General features: G+C 37.0%; 1 protein-coding gene across 3 annotated transcripts in view; it reads left to right on the forward strand.

The window, feature by feature from the left end:
* The window catches only part of COL19A1 (collagen type XIX alpha 1 chain), a 1,371,841-nt gene that overhangs the window by 1,164,880 nt on the left and 187,831 nt on the right, over window positions 1–19,130 (forward strand). For all 3 annotated transcript variants that reach the window (XM_073626739.1, XM_073626741.1, XM_073626740.1), the window contains exons 42-44: window positions 4,951–5,004; window positions 9,400–9,444; window positions 17,600–17,644. In XM_073626739.1, coding sequence (XP_073482840.1) covers window positions 4,951–5,004; window positions 9,400–9,444; window positions 17,600–17,644 — 144 coding nt within the window. The remainder of the gene's footprint in view (window positions 1–4,950; window positions 5,005–9,399; window positions 9,445–17,599; window positions 17,645–19,130) is intronic.

The raw sequence follows: 19,130 nt of genomic DNA on the forward strand, positions 1-19,130 counted from the left end.
CCCGCTGCTGTCCTCCTCTCTCTCGCTCCTCCTCCTCTGAGCTCTGGCAGTGGTTACAGAGAGACCCGTCCCCGTCCGTCTCCCCGAGAACATGTAATGATGCCGCGCAGAGGTGGGTAGGCGGAGCATTAGGCTCCGCCTCACCCTTTTGTCATTTAAGCTACTAGTACTAGTAAGTGCATTGTGCACCACCAAGTATGTCCAGTGACACTGACGGTCACTTATGGTCCATTGTATGGGGGCGGCAGACGCTCACCCCCGCCAAGTACACGCAAGTGCTGAGTTCAGTACACATGACATAGCAAGGCAAGCTGCGGGAGGCTATATCTGTGAGGGAGCTGGCCGCGGTAGGCTTTACATGTGCGGGACTTGAGGAGTACGGGTCGGGGGGGTTCATGCGGTGGGGGGCGGCAAAAAGCAGCCGCCCCCCCCGCAAAGTGCCACCCTAGGCCTAAGCCTTGTCGGCTTAGGCCAAGACACAGCTCTGCCTATATCGCTGTACTTCATGTCAATTCCTTCTTACTGTTTATAATGTTTATTACTCTTCTCATAATATTCAATGAAAATGATTGAAAAAAAGACAAGAAAACAAGTTAATAATAGAATTCAGTTTATTCCTTATATCCTCATCTTATAACATTCCACACAGACATCCATTACCCCCCCCCCACTAAACTACACATAACAACAACAACAAAAATGCCACTTTTTCATATATATTCACATAAACAATGTTCTCCTATCTCTTTTCTTATCACCAAAAAACATATATATGTACTGTATATACCTACTTGATACCCGATCAGCGTGTCCAGTTTTTCTGCATTAATTATATCCATCTATTTATTTCCACCTTAATCTGCTTTACTGAATGTTTCAATAAATCCTGCTGCATTTTTAAAAATTATCCATTCTTTCCTCGTCAACAAAAATATTTCAAAACTATCATTGTATACATGTATTGGATTTTCAATTTCACATATATAATCCACCTTCTTAATCCACTTTTCCACAGTCAGGGTTTATTTCCTATATTTTGGGATAAGCCCTTTAACCACATTTAATAAATGTGGAAGCTAATTCTTGATACTGCTGTGGAATTCATATCACTCTCTCTATCAAGTGCCACATTGCTAAATAATTTTGCAATTGTCACCCAACTTCTACTCTCATTCTTATATGCCCACTCCACCATTTGTAACAAAATTACCACCTGATAGTATCTCTTAAAATTTGGTAAGCTAAACCTCCATCTTTTTTCCTGTTTACCAGTGTTACATATGGAATGTTAGGACGTTTATTCTGCCATATAAATCTGAGAATTATAGACCATAAAGCTTTAAAATAACTGAGGTATATGTATCTGAAGCATCTTAAATGTTTACAATATCTGAGGTAAAATTCTCATTTTAATAGTATTTATTTTAACAATCTACGATAAAGGTTTGTGTTTTAAATTGCTTAATTCTTTCTTAACTGTATTTAATAAAGGTATATAGTTTGCTTTGTAGAGTGCATGTATTGAAGGAGTTAATTTTATCCCCAAATAATTAAGTTATTGTGCCATTCAAAGGAAAATGGTGGCTGTAACACATGTTGTTCCCCCTTTCCCCTGAGATATTCAAAATCGTATGATATCTCTTATGATTGATAGAGTTAACCTCAGGTTGTAGACATTGAAGAGTATGTCATTGGTGTAAGCCACCACTTTATGATTTGCATCCCCAAACTTAATCCCCTGTATATCTGTATTAGATCGTATTTAAGCTAAAGAGACTTGTGTGAATAGATGATTAATATGGGCTGTAGGGGGCACCCTTATCTAGTGCCACCGTACAAGTGAAAAGCTTGGAAAAGGCAGCTATTAACCCTTACGTGTGCTGTAGGTTGTTTATATTGAGCTACTGTCCTCTGCCTCATTTAGTTACCAATGCCTAAAGCATTTAAGTCTCGAACATGAATCCCCAGTCTACTCCACTTTATCGGAATCCATTGACAACTGAGGATCCTCTCCTCCTTGCAATATGGATAAGGAGTAGTGTGCTAAGGCCATTACACTTACCCTTCCTCTCTGGTATAAAGACAACTTTGTCTTTGTGTATCCAGTTTGGCAATATGGACTTTAACCCCTTCCCGCCGACCACCTCCCAGCCCTTTAAGGGTTCTAAACGCCGGGAGGCGGGCATTTGGGTCATGCGATCGCTGTGAATCAGTAGTATGCATCGGGGTTAACCTGTCTGCTAATATTTTCCCATATACTTTGATATCTGTATTTAAAAATGATATCCGTTTGTAACTCATGGGTAGGGTAGGGTCCTTCCCCTCTTTAGGTATAATAGTAATATTTGTTAAAAGCGATTCATTTCTTATAGTCTCATCTTCCCCACAGGAATTTAGGCATCTACAATATATAGGAAGCAGCTTATTCTGACATTTCTATTATCCTATAAAGTAACCATCTGGTCCCAGGCTTTTTCCCATCACCATACCCTCCATCGTTCTCTCTATACCCTTTTGAGTTATTGGTCTTTCTGACATTTATAAATCTTCTCTAGGAGGCAATGGGGATTTCACTCACTGAAGATATTTTGGTATTATGTTTTTTCCCCTCATTTTTTTGTTCTAACCGTTTTACCTGGTAGAGGTTACAATAATGATGAAAAAGCCCTCTAATCTCAGAGGTCAAACATACCATTCCCCCTTTCTTAATTGTAACTTTTGCAATATATGCCATTATATTTTTTTAATCACTAAGCATTCTAGCCAACTGTTTCCCAGATTTATTCCCTCATTGGTATCCTTCCTTTGCTACCAGTTTGAATGCATGTTTCGTTGCCTGCTCTATAAGTATACTAAATTTGTTTCTCTTCCTAATCAATAAATGTCGAAGTTGTACAATTCGCCTATTTCTTTAAGAAAAATGGTTATGGCACATACATACTTACATTGGTCTAAGCTGGACCAATATAACTATGTACAAATTGTCATACATTAACTAGCTTTAAATGTTCCCTAATTGTGTATAATATGGAAGATCTGTTCACAAATTACCTTTATTACAGGTGAAAATAATAAATAAATAATGTCAGTGTATGATGAAAAAGTGAGATCTATTACGCCTGATAAAAATTCTTTAGCAAAGAAAAAAAAAACATTTTTGAATGGTGGCTGTTTGTACACAAGCAATGGATACATTTCACCATCTGATCAAGTGTAAATCATATCCAGCATGTTTCAGAATGCCAACCTTGAGGCACATGGTGTTCCTGCAAATTAAAATGAAAAATCTAAGCAACTGAGCACACAGGCGAACAAAGCAAAATAATTAAAAGAACACTTACAGTTTGATGTTCTGTTATTTCAGTCTTACAGCCAGTGGTAAGTTTATTTTTAGAGCAAGTATGTCTTTTTCAGCTTAGGCTCTTGCAGTACGTTTTATACCTACATAAAAAAGATACATGAAGGCTTTTGTGTGCACACATTAAAAGGAAGAGATTGTAATATGGTGCCATGCATCATAACGGTATCTCTTCTACTACATATAACACAAATGTCATAGTTCTTTATTTACTGCACGTGCAAGTAAATTACCTAGTAAACATGGAGTTTGTTTGTGTATTGAGTGACTATCGTTAGCATGAATAATCTCAAAAAATATAGAGTCCATCAGAACTTAAATCTTGTATGGATTTTTTTTCACCTTTCATCGATTAGTCAGTTAGTTTGAGCCACCTAATAATTACAGATTAAGATTAGGACCACTTGAAAGTCTGTGATTTGTGATTTCCTGTTTAAAACTCATTTGAATTAAGACCAGAATTGCTCTTGACTGAATGCTTTCCTACATAAATATTCCTTGCGGGAAACAGTGTTGGCTGCTTGGGGGGGGGGGGGGGGGGCAGGATTATAGTCTTTACTGTCAGAGCTAGATGAACGGAAATGCATATCTTATGGCATTCAGAATGGTTCCCTTATATGTATTTCATCTGACAAATGTAACAGTTACAACTGATGACTCTGTGCTTTGGCTTCCATATTACATTTAACATTAAACAACTAAAGGCAATGAAATATATTTGAAAGGAATAAAAATTCCACACTGGCCCATATTTGCAGGATGTGTGGCTAAAATCATACACCACCACATAACCTCCTTTTTCGGTTGTCCCTATTTAGTTCTCCAACATCTAAAATAAATTGGCTGTTAAAGAGAGTACACACCTCCCTGATTTTATTCTAAAATTATCATAATTACTGTATATATTTATTGCAAATGAACTTTCTTCTCTTTGTACTTACAATGTGAAGGGTTGTAAACTGTATTTAACTTTATTATATTTCCATGTAAAAATAAACAGGAAAAATAAGCCCTTAACACTTGCTTTGTTTAGCAAGAGATAAAAATGAATTCACGCTTCATAGCCTTTTCTATATTTTCTGTCTGGAGGTGCGTGTGTTCACATCATAATTCAAGCAACTTTGATCCCCTCTTATCCCAAGCTTTGGGTAATGTAGTATTTTAACACTGCATTATTACTGTGTTTTATTATACCTATTTGTCCAGAAGAAAAGTGACTCCATTGTACGTTTTGTACCTTTTTATTGGGCCAATGTGAACATTATTCATAGTGTTGCTGCACACAGCACCATAAATTTAATATCTTCAGATACACTATCAGAAAATAGGACTTTTACAGCAATTATACTTAACTTCAGATAACCTTTGCAGAATTTTTTATTGTGAAATAAACATGTAGGAGGATAATTAAAACTGTCGCTCAGGCAGCTCTAACAATACTGCAGAAAAGGTGAACTTTGCAAGCTTAAATTACTTTCTGTGACAAAGAAAGTGACAGATTTACTGTGTGTTTGTATCTTTTAAATGTAAAATTATCTGTGTCTGTTTGAACTAATACAATGCGGGTTACACTATAAAGTTCTTTGTTCTAGGGAGAAGCCGGCCCTATGGGGTTGCCAGGCCTTGAAGGTCTTCCAGGAGAAAAGGTATGACAGAATCATTTCCTTGTTTAAATCTTTATTGTTTACTGTCTTTGCTAGGTGCTGTGTTCTGTGGAAGTGAATTAAGGTTTTTTGGTCTACTTTAGTGAGATATTTTCAGCCACTCTGTCCAGTGACATGGCTAAAATAAACAGGACACACAAACCAAAATAGTGAGGATTTAAGGTATGTAATACAATTTAGCTGGTGGTTTTATAACCAAAAGCAAATAGTGCAAAAGACTATGGAATCAGCATCAGTATAACAAAAGAATTTCCATAAACTTTGCAGCCTCTAGCATGTCCTGTCTACTTAAATAGATTTATTCATTGAAACAGCAAATCATTCAGCTGGAAAGGTATTTGAGGTGCTCACATTTGCAATTAGCTGCATGGCCTAAATATTGCTGTCTACTGGGTTGGTCAGTAGTAATCAGCCATAGTGTCACTCAAGGTCAGTCCATGTTTGGCCACCACAGACGGGTTCAAATAGCTCATCACTGGTAATGGCTGTTATAGGAAAGATGAATAGCAGCACATCACCATATTCCAATGTGGTTTCTTTAAAGATTCATAAATCAAATACACAGGCGATAAGCAAAGACTTCTAACAGGTTTCACAAACACAGGTGCTTAGTCATAGAAACTATGATTCAGCACCCATGTGCATGAAATTGTTAGAAGCTTCTGATCATCTCCTGTGTAATTAATTTAATGGATAAATAAAGAAGATGCTTGGAATATGTCGGTTTGTACCTGTTCATTCTTCCTGTAACAGTGGGTTGATCAGTTAAAACAACTTATGTGACATTTGCTTGTGAAATTTCCAGATTTAAACTGTGTATAATCTATTTTTTTAGTTCCAGATAAAGTAGAAAGGATTACAGGTCTCTGCCTGTGTACTTGATAATTAAATTCCCCCTTACTGTTTGCTCTGGTCAATTATAGGGTGATAACAAATTCAAAATTTTAGTCACCAACACAAAATTTGGTGGGAAATGTTTCAATGAGGTACTTGTTCCAGAGACATCTATCTAACAGGAATCCCTGTTATTTTGTATGAGGTGATTGTTCTTAAAGGGAAGTTTAAGACAACTCAGGAAAGAAAAACCTTTCTACCTAGAATGATAATTTTATTTGACACAAAAAATAATGTTCTAAATGTGAACCTCAGCTTCCTAAATCACTATTCAACATTTTCCGGTACAAAAAGTACCATCCGACATTCTGCCCGTTTGTATGTTGGTCTGTGGAAAACAAGCAGCCGACCGACTTCCGATTAGCGCTACCGGAGAGCACTGATCGGAGTGTTCTGGTGGGGGGCTGTCCCCCTCTCAGAACACAACAGCTCAGCGGGGGAAATCCCTGGACTAACTTCGTATGGTTAGTACAGCGGCTCCCGACCGAAGCTGTCAGTTTTTTTTCGTGCAACTCCCGAGGCTGTAGTGTGTACCCAGCTTTACGTCACCCCCAATTCCATAGCTCTCTCTCTTTGCCTTATCTCACCAGTTTTCCATACTTAATTACCTATGCTGTATATGTTTGTTTGTGGTTTGTTTGCTTTTTTTCTCTTAGAGATTGTCTTGTTAACACTCTGCTAAAACTTTTGTGAATTAGTAAGGCTGGGACCTTGATGAAAGGGACATACCCCGACAGCTTGTCCTGAAAATCTGAATGTTAATGTAAATTAAAAAAAGGATCACAGACAGTACTCAATTGTTTGTTATTTTGTAAAAATTATTGTATTTCTTGTATTCCTGGGACAAAAAGGGAAATCTCCTCAATGGGACACAGCCAGAAAAAAATATACTGGAAGAGGGTTTAACCCTACTATTCAAAACTTAAATAATGATTTGCCTGTATATACATTAAAGGTTGTGCAGCAAAAAATATACTGCAAGAGGGTTTAACCCTACTATTCAAAACTTTAAAAAAATGTTTTGCCTGTATATACATTAAAGGTTGTGCATCTATAGGCTCTAGTGATGAAAATCTTAGTTAAATCTTTAGCTATGAAGTTGCCTTTTTCATTGAACTAAAAAGAAGTTAGCAAATGAGCACGTAATTTACATATTTGCATAATCACATTACAGCCTCATATGGCCTGCATGTCCAAATAAGCCACAAGCCTTGATTACTTTGATGCAAACAGATGGATAGGTACAAATATACATGAGAGAGAATTCAGCATTATGTATATGTGAACACAAATAGAAAAGATGTGAAAAGTTTAAAATATATTTTCTTAATTTTAAGAACTGCAAAAATCTTGTAACATTTAAATAGATTATCATTTCTATCTTTTAGGGCCGGTTCACACTAGATGCAGTGCGAATTCTTTGCAAATTCGCAACGCATCAAAATCGCAACCTGTTCATGCGAACTGATTGCAGAGTGTATGTTAAGTTATTGACACCCCGCAATCAGTTTGCAAAACGCAGCATGATTTGCAGAATCAGATCGCATGAGTGTGAACACCCATGCAATCTGACTCCGGTAGGGACAAAAAAGGGTCCTGCACGAGTTTGGTCCAAGAGCAATGTGAATTCAGCCATACAATTTGTACGGCTGACTTCGCATCGCATAGACATCGCATGTGATCTGCACAGAAAAGCAGTGCGAATCACATGTGATGTCTGGCATCGTACTAGTGTGAACCAGGCCCTCAAACAGATTTAGATATATAGCAGCATTCTGACAGGGGCACCCCCTGTCAAAATACAGTAGCTCGGCAGGAGAGATCCCTACATCACACATGGTTTGTGTTGATGTTGGGATCTGCCAGTTTTTTTTTTTTTTTTTGTTAAACCCGCTGGCTGAACAAAAATAGCTGTACATGTATACCCAGCTTTAGGAGACAGCAGGACCTGATGGTGGGAAGAGGTGGGGAGGCAGTAGGACCCGATGATGGAAATGGGGGGGAGGCAGTGGGATCTGATAACTAAGAGGGGAGTTTTGGGAAGCAGCAGAACTTCATAGGACCTGATATTGTAAGCAGGTCAGGAGGCAGTGTCACCTCATAGTGGAGTAGTGATAAAAGGCAGCAGGACCTGATAGTGGAGGGTACGGGGAGACAGTGGGCCTAATAGTGGAAGAGAGGTAGGATACAGCAGGACCTGATGGCCAAGGGCAGCCATTCTTAACCAGGGTTCCTTCAGAGTTTTACAGGGGTGCCTTGAGCTGTGGATGATTGACCTGATGGTGCCTGCATAGTTCCAGGGCCAATGCTATTTGGCAATGCCAGCAGCGTGATCCAAATATCTTTTTAGGTGTCTGTAAGGGTTGTATTTTTCCTACTGTCAACGAATGTAAGAGGCCTTTTTGCCATTCAGCCTTTATGAATTGGATTTAGTAAGAGTTCTAATGAGTCCTGAAAAATATTTTAAGGGTTCATCGAGGTAAAAGAGAAAGCTGGACTAGGGAGATGAGGAAGCAGTAGGGCCTAATATTGGAGGAGGGGCAGAAGCTAGTAGGGCCTGAAGGTAGAGAATTGTTAGGAGGAAATAACACCCACTAGAGCAGGAGGAGAAGAAGTAGCAGGACCTAATAATAAAAGGGGGTCTGAAGACCCCAGAACTTGATAATATAGGATGAGGTATGAGGCAGTATAACAATTGATAAGGTATGAATAATTTGCTGGCTTTGCTACCTTTGCACAGGCAAATATTTGACATGGTTTTCAAGAGACCAAATCTGATATATTCTGACTATTTAGCACAAAGGCAGCTGATACTGTGTAATAATATGTAGCATATTATCAATCAAGTATCAGTATGGATATTATGACTGTATGATCTTAATTAAATATGTCAGTTCCATTGCATTATGTTTTTGCCTAAACACATGCATTTGATCAAAAAATAGCCAGATATTGGCTCAATTTAATAAAATAAAGTTACTGTATTATTTCACTCTTTGCACTAATCTTGAGCTAAAATAGAAACAGTGATGAAATGAGAGTTAAAATGTTTCCTAGAGTCTTCCTCGAAGACATATATTATGACCTGAGGGTTCCTAAAAGCTATAAACCTGGAATGTGATGACTAAATATATTATCTTTTAGCTTACACTATGCAAAGTGCTTGGAGCGTGCACAATGCAAAAGGAACTTGGCATGCTGAATTGATTCAACACTGCATAACTTCCCGTGAGGTTCACTTATCCTCATGCAATAATGTTTACATATCTTCAGAACAAAGACATAATGGAGGATTCTGACTAGCAAGATTAGAAGTGTCAACTGGATTAGATAATGAATTATATTCTTGACTAAGCTTTGACAAAATGTATATGACAAACTGCTGCTCTTTCAGCCATAAATATATCGTTTGTCTCTCTTGTTTCATAAATAAAGCATGGTCTGGATTGCTAAACAGGATTGTGTGCATTATTTGTGTCCTAGGGAGATCGAGGACAAATTGGTCCGCCAGGAATTGCTGGAATACCGGTGAGTAGATTTGGCATTTAAAATGAAATAGTGAACAATACTGAAAATGCATATACAATATACATATTATAATTCCTATTCTGAAGTCATGTATGTATACTAAGTAAAATATATTCTAAAGATGCAAAGTTACTCTAAATACATTGTAGTAAATTGTATTTCTGAGCTTTTATGGTGTATTTTTCTTGAATAAGATAAACAATCTTTTTCAATAAGGCAAGGGACAGAATGCACAGCTCTATATCCCTTAAGAACCATCTCATCAGAATTCATCTTTTAGATCCATAAATTGAATGGCTGTTATTAGGTAATACACTTTGCACTTCAGTTTTTCTCTTTGCACTACCTTGCTGAATAAACTCAAAACCAAATCAAAGGAATATTGAGTACAATTTGGTTAATAAAGTTGGTTAATAATCTTGTATAGGGTGTATACTAGCTTTAATATACAAACAATTTCTATTTACATAAAGACTATGGGGTTTATTCCCTAAAGGCAAATCCACTTTGCACTACAAGTGCATTGCAAGTGCAATTGGAAGTGCACTTGGAAGTGCGGTCGCTGTAGATCTGAGGGTGACATGCAAAGGAAATAAAAAAGAGCAATTTTGCTTGTACATAATTGGATGATAAAATCAGCAGAGCTTCCCCTCATTTAATCTCCCCCCTCAGATCTACAGCAACTGCACTCGCAGTGCACTTGTAGTGCAAAGTGGATTTGCCTTTAGTAAATCAACCCCTATGTGTGCCAAATTGAGTAGAATAAATCTGTGCAGATTTACTATAGAAATACCAGTACATCTAGTAAAGTAGCATTATCATAAATTCAGTTTACCTGTGAATATTTTAAACTTTTAGCAGTTTTTATAATAAAGCAGGGGTTTTGTTATCATGGAATGTCAACTGAAGCACAATGTACTCTTTTAAAGACAAAGGTGGCTACGGAATAGGTATGACACAAAGAAAGCATTCTGAATTTTGAATAGATCCTTGAATCCATCCATCCTGAAGAGTCATTTCTTAGGCTTTGTCTGGGCTTTTACTGTAGTTTACCCAGTGACAGTAATGTGAATAAAGCACGTTTTGAAGATTTTGTGGAGAAGATTCTTAGGTTCTTTGCTTTTGATGAGCTTTGAAGAGTCAATTGTTGGTCATCTAACAATCCATTCTGTTTACTGAGGATGTTGACAACTGCTACTTGAAAGGATACGTAACATAGTTCTACTCATTATGTAGTCTTTTTGTACATAGAAGCAAAACTATGGTAAATTTACAGTTTAAGACATCCAAGACAATAAAAGGGATCTAGGCTTTTATGACAGAGATCTAAATAAATTTGATTTTGCCTTTTTTTTTCCATGCAAACATATTCAAAACAGTCTTCACAATATATCTGAGAGATTAACTCACTTGGATTCTGCGGGGTTTATTTACTAAAGACAAATCAATTGATTTAGTAAAGACAAATAGGCAGTTCACTTTGCAATAGAATTTTTACTTTCCAATGGAATTTTCCCTTAGCTTAGTGACTGTGGTAAAAAATTCACTTTACAAAGAATACCCAATCACATGAACAGTTGCACATGATTGGATGATAAACGTTAGCAGACCTTGTAAAGTTAAAATTGCCTTGCAACTAAACAACCTATTTGCCTTTAATGAATCAACCCCTGTATATCTGTTGTACTAGGCAATGCCTTAGACAATTTTACTTGATATATTGGTAGCATAATAATTTCCACAATTTAAATAGAACATTTCAGCATGCTTGATGTATGTGTATATAATATATGGGTGCTTTCACACTCCTCTGCTAAAAAAAAAAAAAAAAATAAATGGAAAAAGCAAATGCGTTTTTTTATGTGTTTTCAGTGTGTTTTCTTGGTGGCTGACTTCCAGCATGCACCTGTGAAACATGGACATGTGACTCAAAAAATGCAACTGCAGTGCATTTTTGATGCATTCTCTATTCACTTCAATGGGGAGCTGTGTGTTTTTCATGCAGCACACCAAAAATGCAACATGCAGGACTTTTTCAAATGCACTGCACCCGCAGTGGTGTGAAAAGTCCCAGAGGACTTAACCTCCCTGGCGGTATGATTATTTCGGATTTTAGGTGCTGAAAGCGGTACCATTATTTTGCATGGAAATTTGGCGTTTTATATTGTAGTTCTGTAATTCTTAACAATAACACACTTAAATCTGTCCAAACAAGAGTCTAGTAGATATCCCGGGTATGATAAAGTTTGAAACACAAAAACATAAATTATAATATAATAAATAAAAATAAATAATTAAAAAAAATAAAAATAAATAGTAATAAAATAAATTTCCCCACGATTCACTATCGCTCAATTCTTCAAGTGTTCTAATTTACTATCGCTGTTTTCTAGCTGGTCTAAAGCCATTTTTGACGTAAAGGGACACTTTTTGGTTGCTATGGACAATCTCCAGTTTCCAAGCAGAAAGAACAGTATATATCACATAAAACTGCATGCAGGGCATTGGCCAAAGCACTGGGGACAAAAGGGATGTGAAATTATTTCATACAGTACTGTAATCTGTAAGATTACAGTACTGTATGTGTTATGTTTTTGACATTTTTTTGAATTTGCCGCCAGGCTCCGCCCCCATGCATCGCGACGCTCGCAGGGAACGGAGCCTGGCACACAGAGGCTTCGGGCAGAGGACAGAGCCCGCGGACACTGCGGGGGACATCGCAGGATCCCAGGGACAAGGTAAGTAAAGCTACACCAGGATCCTGCGATGTAATCCCGAGTGTGGCTCGGGGTTACCACTAATGGTCCTGATTTTTAACCCCGAGCCACACTCGGGAAAACCGCCAGGGAGGCTACAGGAAAATATGTTTTTGCATTTTGCGTGCATTCTTAGCAAGGTAAAATGCAGCAAAATGCATCAGTGTAAAAGCAGCCGATGAATGTTAATGTTTTGTTTAAAAGGTGACTTCACCCACCTAGTGTTTTTTTGCTTCAAGCTAAATTCTCTTCTGAAACTATTGTAAGTTACATTTTGACAACCATTTTCATAGAGTGGTTGATAAAATGACTCTCTTCCATAAAGTTTTGTGACTGGCTGACTCAGGATCCTGTCAGCTAAAACAGCAAAAACTTTTAAAGAGAAAAAAAAATTCCTTCAGTAAGCACTAGGAAATGGTTTTTAATGGTCAATTTGCACCTGTTTTAACCAATTTAATCAAAAGCAAAATAAACTTAGGAACACAGAAAAGTGACGGCAAACAAAAGACCAAATGGTCCATCGAGTCTGTCAAGTACTTTTTATAAATGAGGGGGGAACAAACATGGGACTTTATATGAGACGTGTATCAACTAATGAATAAGGTACATATATATCTTTTGTGTAAACCATAAATATATCCATTGGTAAGTATAGTAAATATGTATCATTGGTATAACCATAAATAACAAAAAGTATATAAGAAGGAACAAATGTTTATTGTAATAGTACATTCCAGCCAAAGAATGGTACAGAATTAAAAACATAGGTCAGATAATTGCACACAGCAGCATCACATGGGAATCATAGCATTCATAAAATGTGTACCAGTAAAAGCTATACAGACACAAAATACCAAAATAGGGGTAACTGTTAAATATGTTAGAATTGATGACCAATAATGGTCGGTAGTTGGATAATTCCATAATAAAAATGGTCAGGATTGCATCCTAATGCTCTAAGCATTATGTGAAAAAATTCACTTCCTCCGGAGCGTGTGCAAACCGTATATGTATAAGAGATGTATATATATAAGCAACATTGTAGCTGAATGGTTACCAGTTAACAACAAAATTATACATTGCTTAAAAAATGAAAAAAAAATAACCTTAAGAAGTTAACTTACTGATCAGTTAAAACTGTACACATATAGTGTGAATAGCCAGGAGTGGACTATGAACATCCTGCCCGGGAACTGAGGGGGCCATATCCATGTGGATCAAATGGTAAACAGCAGGCTGCAATGAGAGAGTCTCCAATGTGGGGTCCATAGATGGCCCATAGAAGGTTCTAAAAGTGTAAATAATATTGTATCTATTAACTTAATCCAAGTAAGATGTAAAATAAAGTGACCTATGTACAGATAGACTACCAGTCAGTCCAAAGACCATAAGAAAGAACAATAAAGGTGCAGTGAAAATTGGGATGAAGTGGGAATATAAATTCCTCAGGGCAGGGTAAGAAGGAAGGTGTTGAAAAAAGTTAAAAGAAAGCCAAACAGCTAGTGAAAATAAAGGGATGAATTGAAAATATAGCATATCAATTATTACTTTTTATACATATTTTGAATTTGTTTGAATGTTTTTTATTTGTTTTTTTTTCATTAACTTTTTTGTCTTAGTATAGATCTATGTTTATCCCAAGCATGTTTGAAACCACTAATGCCCCGTGCACACGGTCGGATTTTCCGACGGAAAATGTGTGATAGGACCCTGTTGTCGGAAATTCCGACCGTGTGTAGGCTCCATCACACATTTTCCATCGGATTTTCCGACACACAAAGTTTGAGAGCAGGCTATAAAATTTTCCAACAACAAAATCCGTTGTCGGAATTTCCGATCATGTGTACACAAATCCGACGCACAAAGTGCCACGCATGCTCAGAATATAAGAGATGAAAGCTATTGGCTACTGCCCCATTTATAGTCCCGAAGTACATGTTTTACGTCACCGCGTTCAGAATGATCGGATTTTCCGACAACTTTGTGTGACCGTGTGTATGCAAGACAAGTTTGAGCCAACATCCGTCGGAAAAAATCCTAGGATTTTGTTGTCGGAATGTCCGATCAATGTCCGACCGTGTGTACGGGGCATTACTGTTGACTGACTCACTACCTCTGTTGAACGTTTATTCCAAACATCAACTACCCTTTCAGTAAAATAATACTTTCCAAGATTAATTTTGAACTTTCCTCCAGTTAGTTTGAGGTAATGTCCCCATGTTCTTGATCTTGGTTTCAATAGAAAAAACTGCCCTCCTGAAATTTATTCACCTCCCTAATGTATTTAAAGGTTTCAATCATGTCTTCCCTTTCCCTTCTTTCTTCCTGGCTGTACATATTAAGTTCAGAAGTCTCTCTTGATATGTTTTATCCCTCAGACCTTTCACCATTTTTGTTACCAGTCTCTGGACTTGTTCTATCTTATCAATATTTTTTTGTATGTGAGGTCTTCAGAACCTTTAATAAATTAAAGCCTAGGAGGAGAAAGCTCCCCACTTAAACTTATCCCTACTTTAATGTAGTGGTGGGGCTTACATGGTAAAATGAGAGCTATTCCAAAGTAGCATAGCCATAAGTTGGACCACTAGTCCTGAAAAGTGCAACAGTTAAAAAAAGGGGTAAACTTGTTCTCCAATTTGGATGTTGCATATGGGACTAACCACCACATTATATATAAACAGAAAAACTGAAAAGCCTAATATAAGGCAAAGGGTAGACATACTATAGAGTAAGCAGGAAGAAATACTTTAAATAAACCCAATGGTGGATGTATAGAAAGCAATCAAGATGGTAAGGTACAATATTTACAAAAGCAACTGTGTCTTTATGGACTAAATCAAAAAGTAACTGCCAAAAATAAATAAATTCAAATTTATAGGCACATATAGATGATTTTCTTACAGATTTTCAGACAATAGTTGCAAAGTTTATGCCATTTTAGTTTAAATCAAACATAAATGCATTTGAACATGCTTCAGATAAACACATATCTTGTCCTAAGGCAAATGCATTAATAAGTAAGTAGGAAGAGTATGTGGCATTTATCTCCAGTCAATATTCTATGTTTAGGCTCTGTGGAAGTCATACACAAATACCATATTTCTTCAGTGTATACATACTTGTAAGGCACATAATTCAGAGGTTATAGACAATTTATGTAACATTTTGCAGGTTTATCATCTGTGACAAAAATACTTACGGCACAAGTAGACTCATTTCTTCAAAAGTATTCAATGCCACATCCAGAGCATTCCCTTAATTTGCTTACAGCTTTAGTTACCATATCTTCAGTAATAAAAACTTAAACACAAATACACAGGATTTTGCACATTTCAACGTACAAGAAATGTCTGTTTATATTTAAACCAACAGAGATCTTTAAAAGATCCCTCAAGTGATTGTTGGTATAATGGTCCCTTCCATAAAATTACTTACACAACAAAAGCATTTTTTTTTCACCACCACTTTTCCCTATCAAAAAGTACAGCACATTTTTTACCATCAGCAATATAAGCAAAGACACTGTATCTCTTCTAAAATGTACAACACATTTCTGTTGGTCATCTACAGTATCTCCAGTTATATTTTCAACAGAACATCATTAATTGTGATTATTAATTGTAGCAGAATGATTAAAATAAAAATTGTCTGAACATGCAGGCTTTTTTATGGCCAGAAAAGTTGTAGAGGAATACTTTCCTCTCCTCACATATGGATGCTGTTTTAACCACTTCCCGCCCGCCTCCCATCATATGACGTGCTTAACTTTGTGCGGGTATAGCTGAATGATGCCTGCAGCTACAGGCATCATTCATATATCGGCTTTTTTTAGCCAGCGATTCCCCACACCATAAGAATGATCATAGCAGCTGTTCTGCCGCTTGATCATTCTTACAGGCGGCGAGAGGGGACGTCCCCCCTCCCACCACCCTCCGGTGCTTCTACTGACTCACCGCTTCAATCGGAGTCGGAGAACGGATCTGCCAGCCATACCATAGAGATTTCCAGTGGACCAGATGGTCGCCGGAGTCCCTATGATCGTTTGGAGGATGGGAGAGATGTTATGACATCACGCCCGGCATCTGCATTCAAACAAACGGCACTGCCTCGGCTGGGAAGCTGAGATCATTTTTTTTTTATTTCAGGCTTCCCAGCCTAGAAGTGAGATGTGGGGTCTTATTGACCCCATATCTCACTGTAAAGAGGACCGATCATATCATATTCCTATTACAAGGGATGTTTACATTTCTTGTAATAGGAATAAAAGTCATCAAAAATTTGTTTTTGTTTTTTAAAGTGTCAAACTAAAAAAAAAAAGTAAAATTAACAAAAAAAATGTAAAAATTTAAAGTGCCCCTGTCCCCATGTGCTCGGATGCGTAAGTCCCGCTCACATATGAAAATGGTGTTCAAACCACACATGTGAGGTATCGCCACGAATGTTAGAGCGAGAGCAATAATTCTAGCCCTAGATGTCCTCTATAACTCAAAACATGTAACCAGTAAAAAAACGTAAAGCTCCGTCTATGGGGATTTTTAAGTACCGAAGTTTGGCACCATTCCACGAGCGTGTGCAATTTTGAAGTGTGACATGTTAGGTATCTATTTACTCAGCGTAACTTCATAATTTTTTTTAAAAAACGCGTTCGAAAAATTGCTGCGCGAATACAGTGCGAGATAAAAAGTTCCAATGACCACCATTGTATTCTCTAGGGTCTTTGCTAAAAAAACATATATAATGTTTGGGAGTTCTATGTAATTTTCTAGCAAAAAAATGATGATTTTTACATGTAGGAGAGAAATGTCAGAATTGGCCTGGGTGGCAAGTGGTTAAATAAGGTGTCAGGTTATTACTTTACCAATTTCACAAAATGGGATAAATGTGTTTGATCTCTAGTAGTACTGGTATGCAGGCATGATTTAAATGTATGTTGCCTACATAGACAAGCACTACACAGAAGACAAGCATTAAATAAACAATGATGCAAGTCTTTATGTTCTAACAAAGGTTCACATTACCCTGTACAGAGCACTGACAGCAGTGTTTGATGTCTGTTTGCGCGATGGGCAAATTCATCAGTTAAATAAAACATGGCATGGACTGAACAAACCTACACCTACAACAAATTTTCCGAATAAGAAGTTCTAATATATCATTTAGTCATTATTGACATTTTCATTATCAAGGCTTTTCTAATTCACCACTGCTTATTTATGGTAAAAGCCTTTCTACTCTTCCTTTAAAGTGAATGTCACATACCAGTCATTTTATTTGTAGCATAACAAGTTGTTTAATTTAGTTTTGGTAATTGAGGCTAATGCATAAAAAATGTGTTAAGTAATGTGATGTATGTTATATAGGATAATGTTTGATTAAGACATCTTTCTTCATTTGAACAGGGGAGGAATGGAGCTCCAGGTCCACCAGGGATTCCAGGTGAACCGGTAAGTATGCATATTAAATCTGCTTTGCTACACGATATTCTAGAGAATTGGGAAGGAAGGCATTTCAGAGTTCTGTGAACTCTCGTTGCTGATCTCAATTTGGTAGCTGTGCTTTCCCTAGGTACAAAGTATAGGTGATCTGAGACCTACAAATCCCAGGAAAATACTGACATATTTCTTCCAGTTTTACCAAGTAGCCTCAGGAGACACTGCCATATGTTTATGTCTATGCCGCTTGTTAATAGAAACTAGCTACACAATTAACGTTATGTTTAAAGTAGCTATTTATTACGGCAATTCTGCACCAACAAAAAGTTTACATTTAGCACTGTGCCTTAACCCCTTTTATGTCACATAAGTCAAAGATTCATTTTTCAACCTTGCAAAATCATTTTCGCAAGCCCAAATGGAACATTTTAAAATAGCATTTTCCTGCTAGTATTATATAATGAAAGCAGCTTAGCTAGTGAAATATTTGAATGGGTCTTAAAGGTTTTTGCCTGTAGTGCACTATTGTGATTATTACATTATTATTTAGATTAATTTTTTTAGAATGTTTGTTTGCTGTATTTGAGTTTTGTGCTGCCTATTTATGCATTGTGTGTAAAAAACTGTTTGCATTTTCTGATTTATGGTTCATACATAAGCAACATTCCATTTTGTGTAAACTGAACTCAAACAACAGGTGGTAATATACATTTTACGTGAGCTTACTTTGAATAATAGCAACAGAACAACTGGAAAAGCTTAAACTGCTCCTGCCTTTATTTTGACTTTGGTAGTAGTGGAATGTTAAATATGCATGTCAATGAATGGACACTATCCAAAATGCTGCTGGATAATGGCATACATGCTCACTGACAACTTGGCTTGAGATGTAGAGAACAGAAGCAAGTGTACAATATAAAGAGAATAAAATACATGCATCAAACTGGCTAAACTGTATGACACGACCAAGGTTTAACTATGTTCACTATGTCAGTATGTGGGGAAAATCTTGTTAGCTGGTTTGAATACAAAATACCTAAAGGCAATGTAAAAGGTTGCACCAGTGAATGCCAACTAATCTGAAAAAAAAGAAACAGAAAACTACATATAAAATGAAATGTAGTAATTGGTAGAATTCTTTTATTCAGATTATCATGACGGAAAGTCTTAGCTTTTAATAATGGAGATGATTTACTAAAACTGGAGCTCGCAAAATCTGGAGCCGCTCTGCATAGAAACCAATCAGCTTCCATTTTATTAATTTTTTTGTCAAAGCTTATTTGAACAAGCTGAAGTTACAAGCTGATTTTACACACTGCAGTTGTAGTAAATCAACCCAATGTATTTTAAAGCCTTATACATCAAACACAGCCACTTTGCCCATCAAACACAGCCACTGTGCCCATCAAACGCAGCCACTGTGCCCATCAAACGCTGCCACTGTGTCCCATCAAACGCTGCCACTGTGTCCCATCAAACGCTGCCACTGTGTCCCATC

Source organism: Aquarana catesbeiana, linkage group LG04, assembly GCF_042186555.1.
Source record: "Aquarana catesbeiana isolate 2022-GZ linkage group LG04, ASM4218655v1, whole genome shotgun sequence".
NCBI classification, from domain to species: Eukaryota; Metazoa; Chordata; class Amphibia; order Anura; family Ranidae; genus Aquarana; species Aquarana catesbeiana.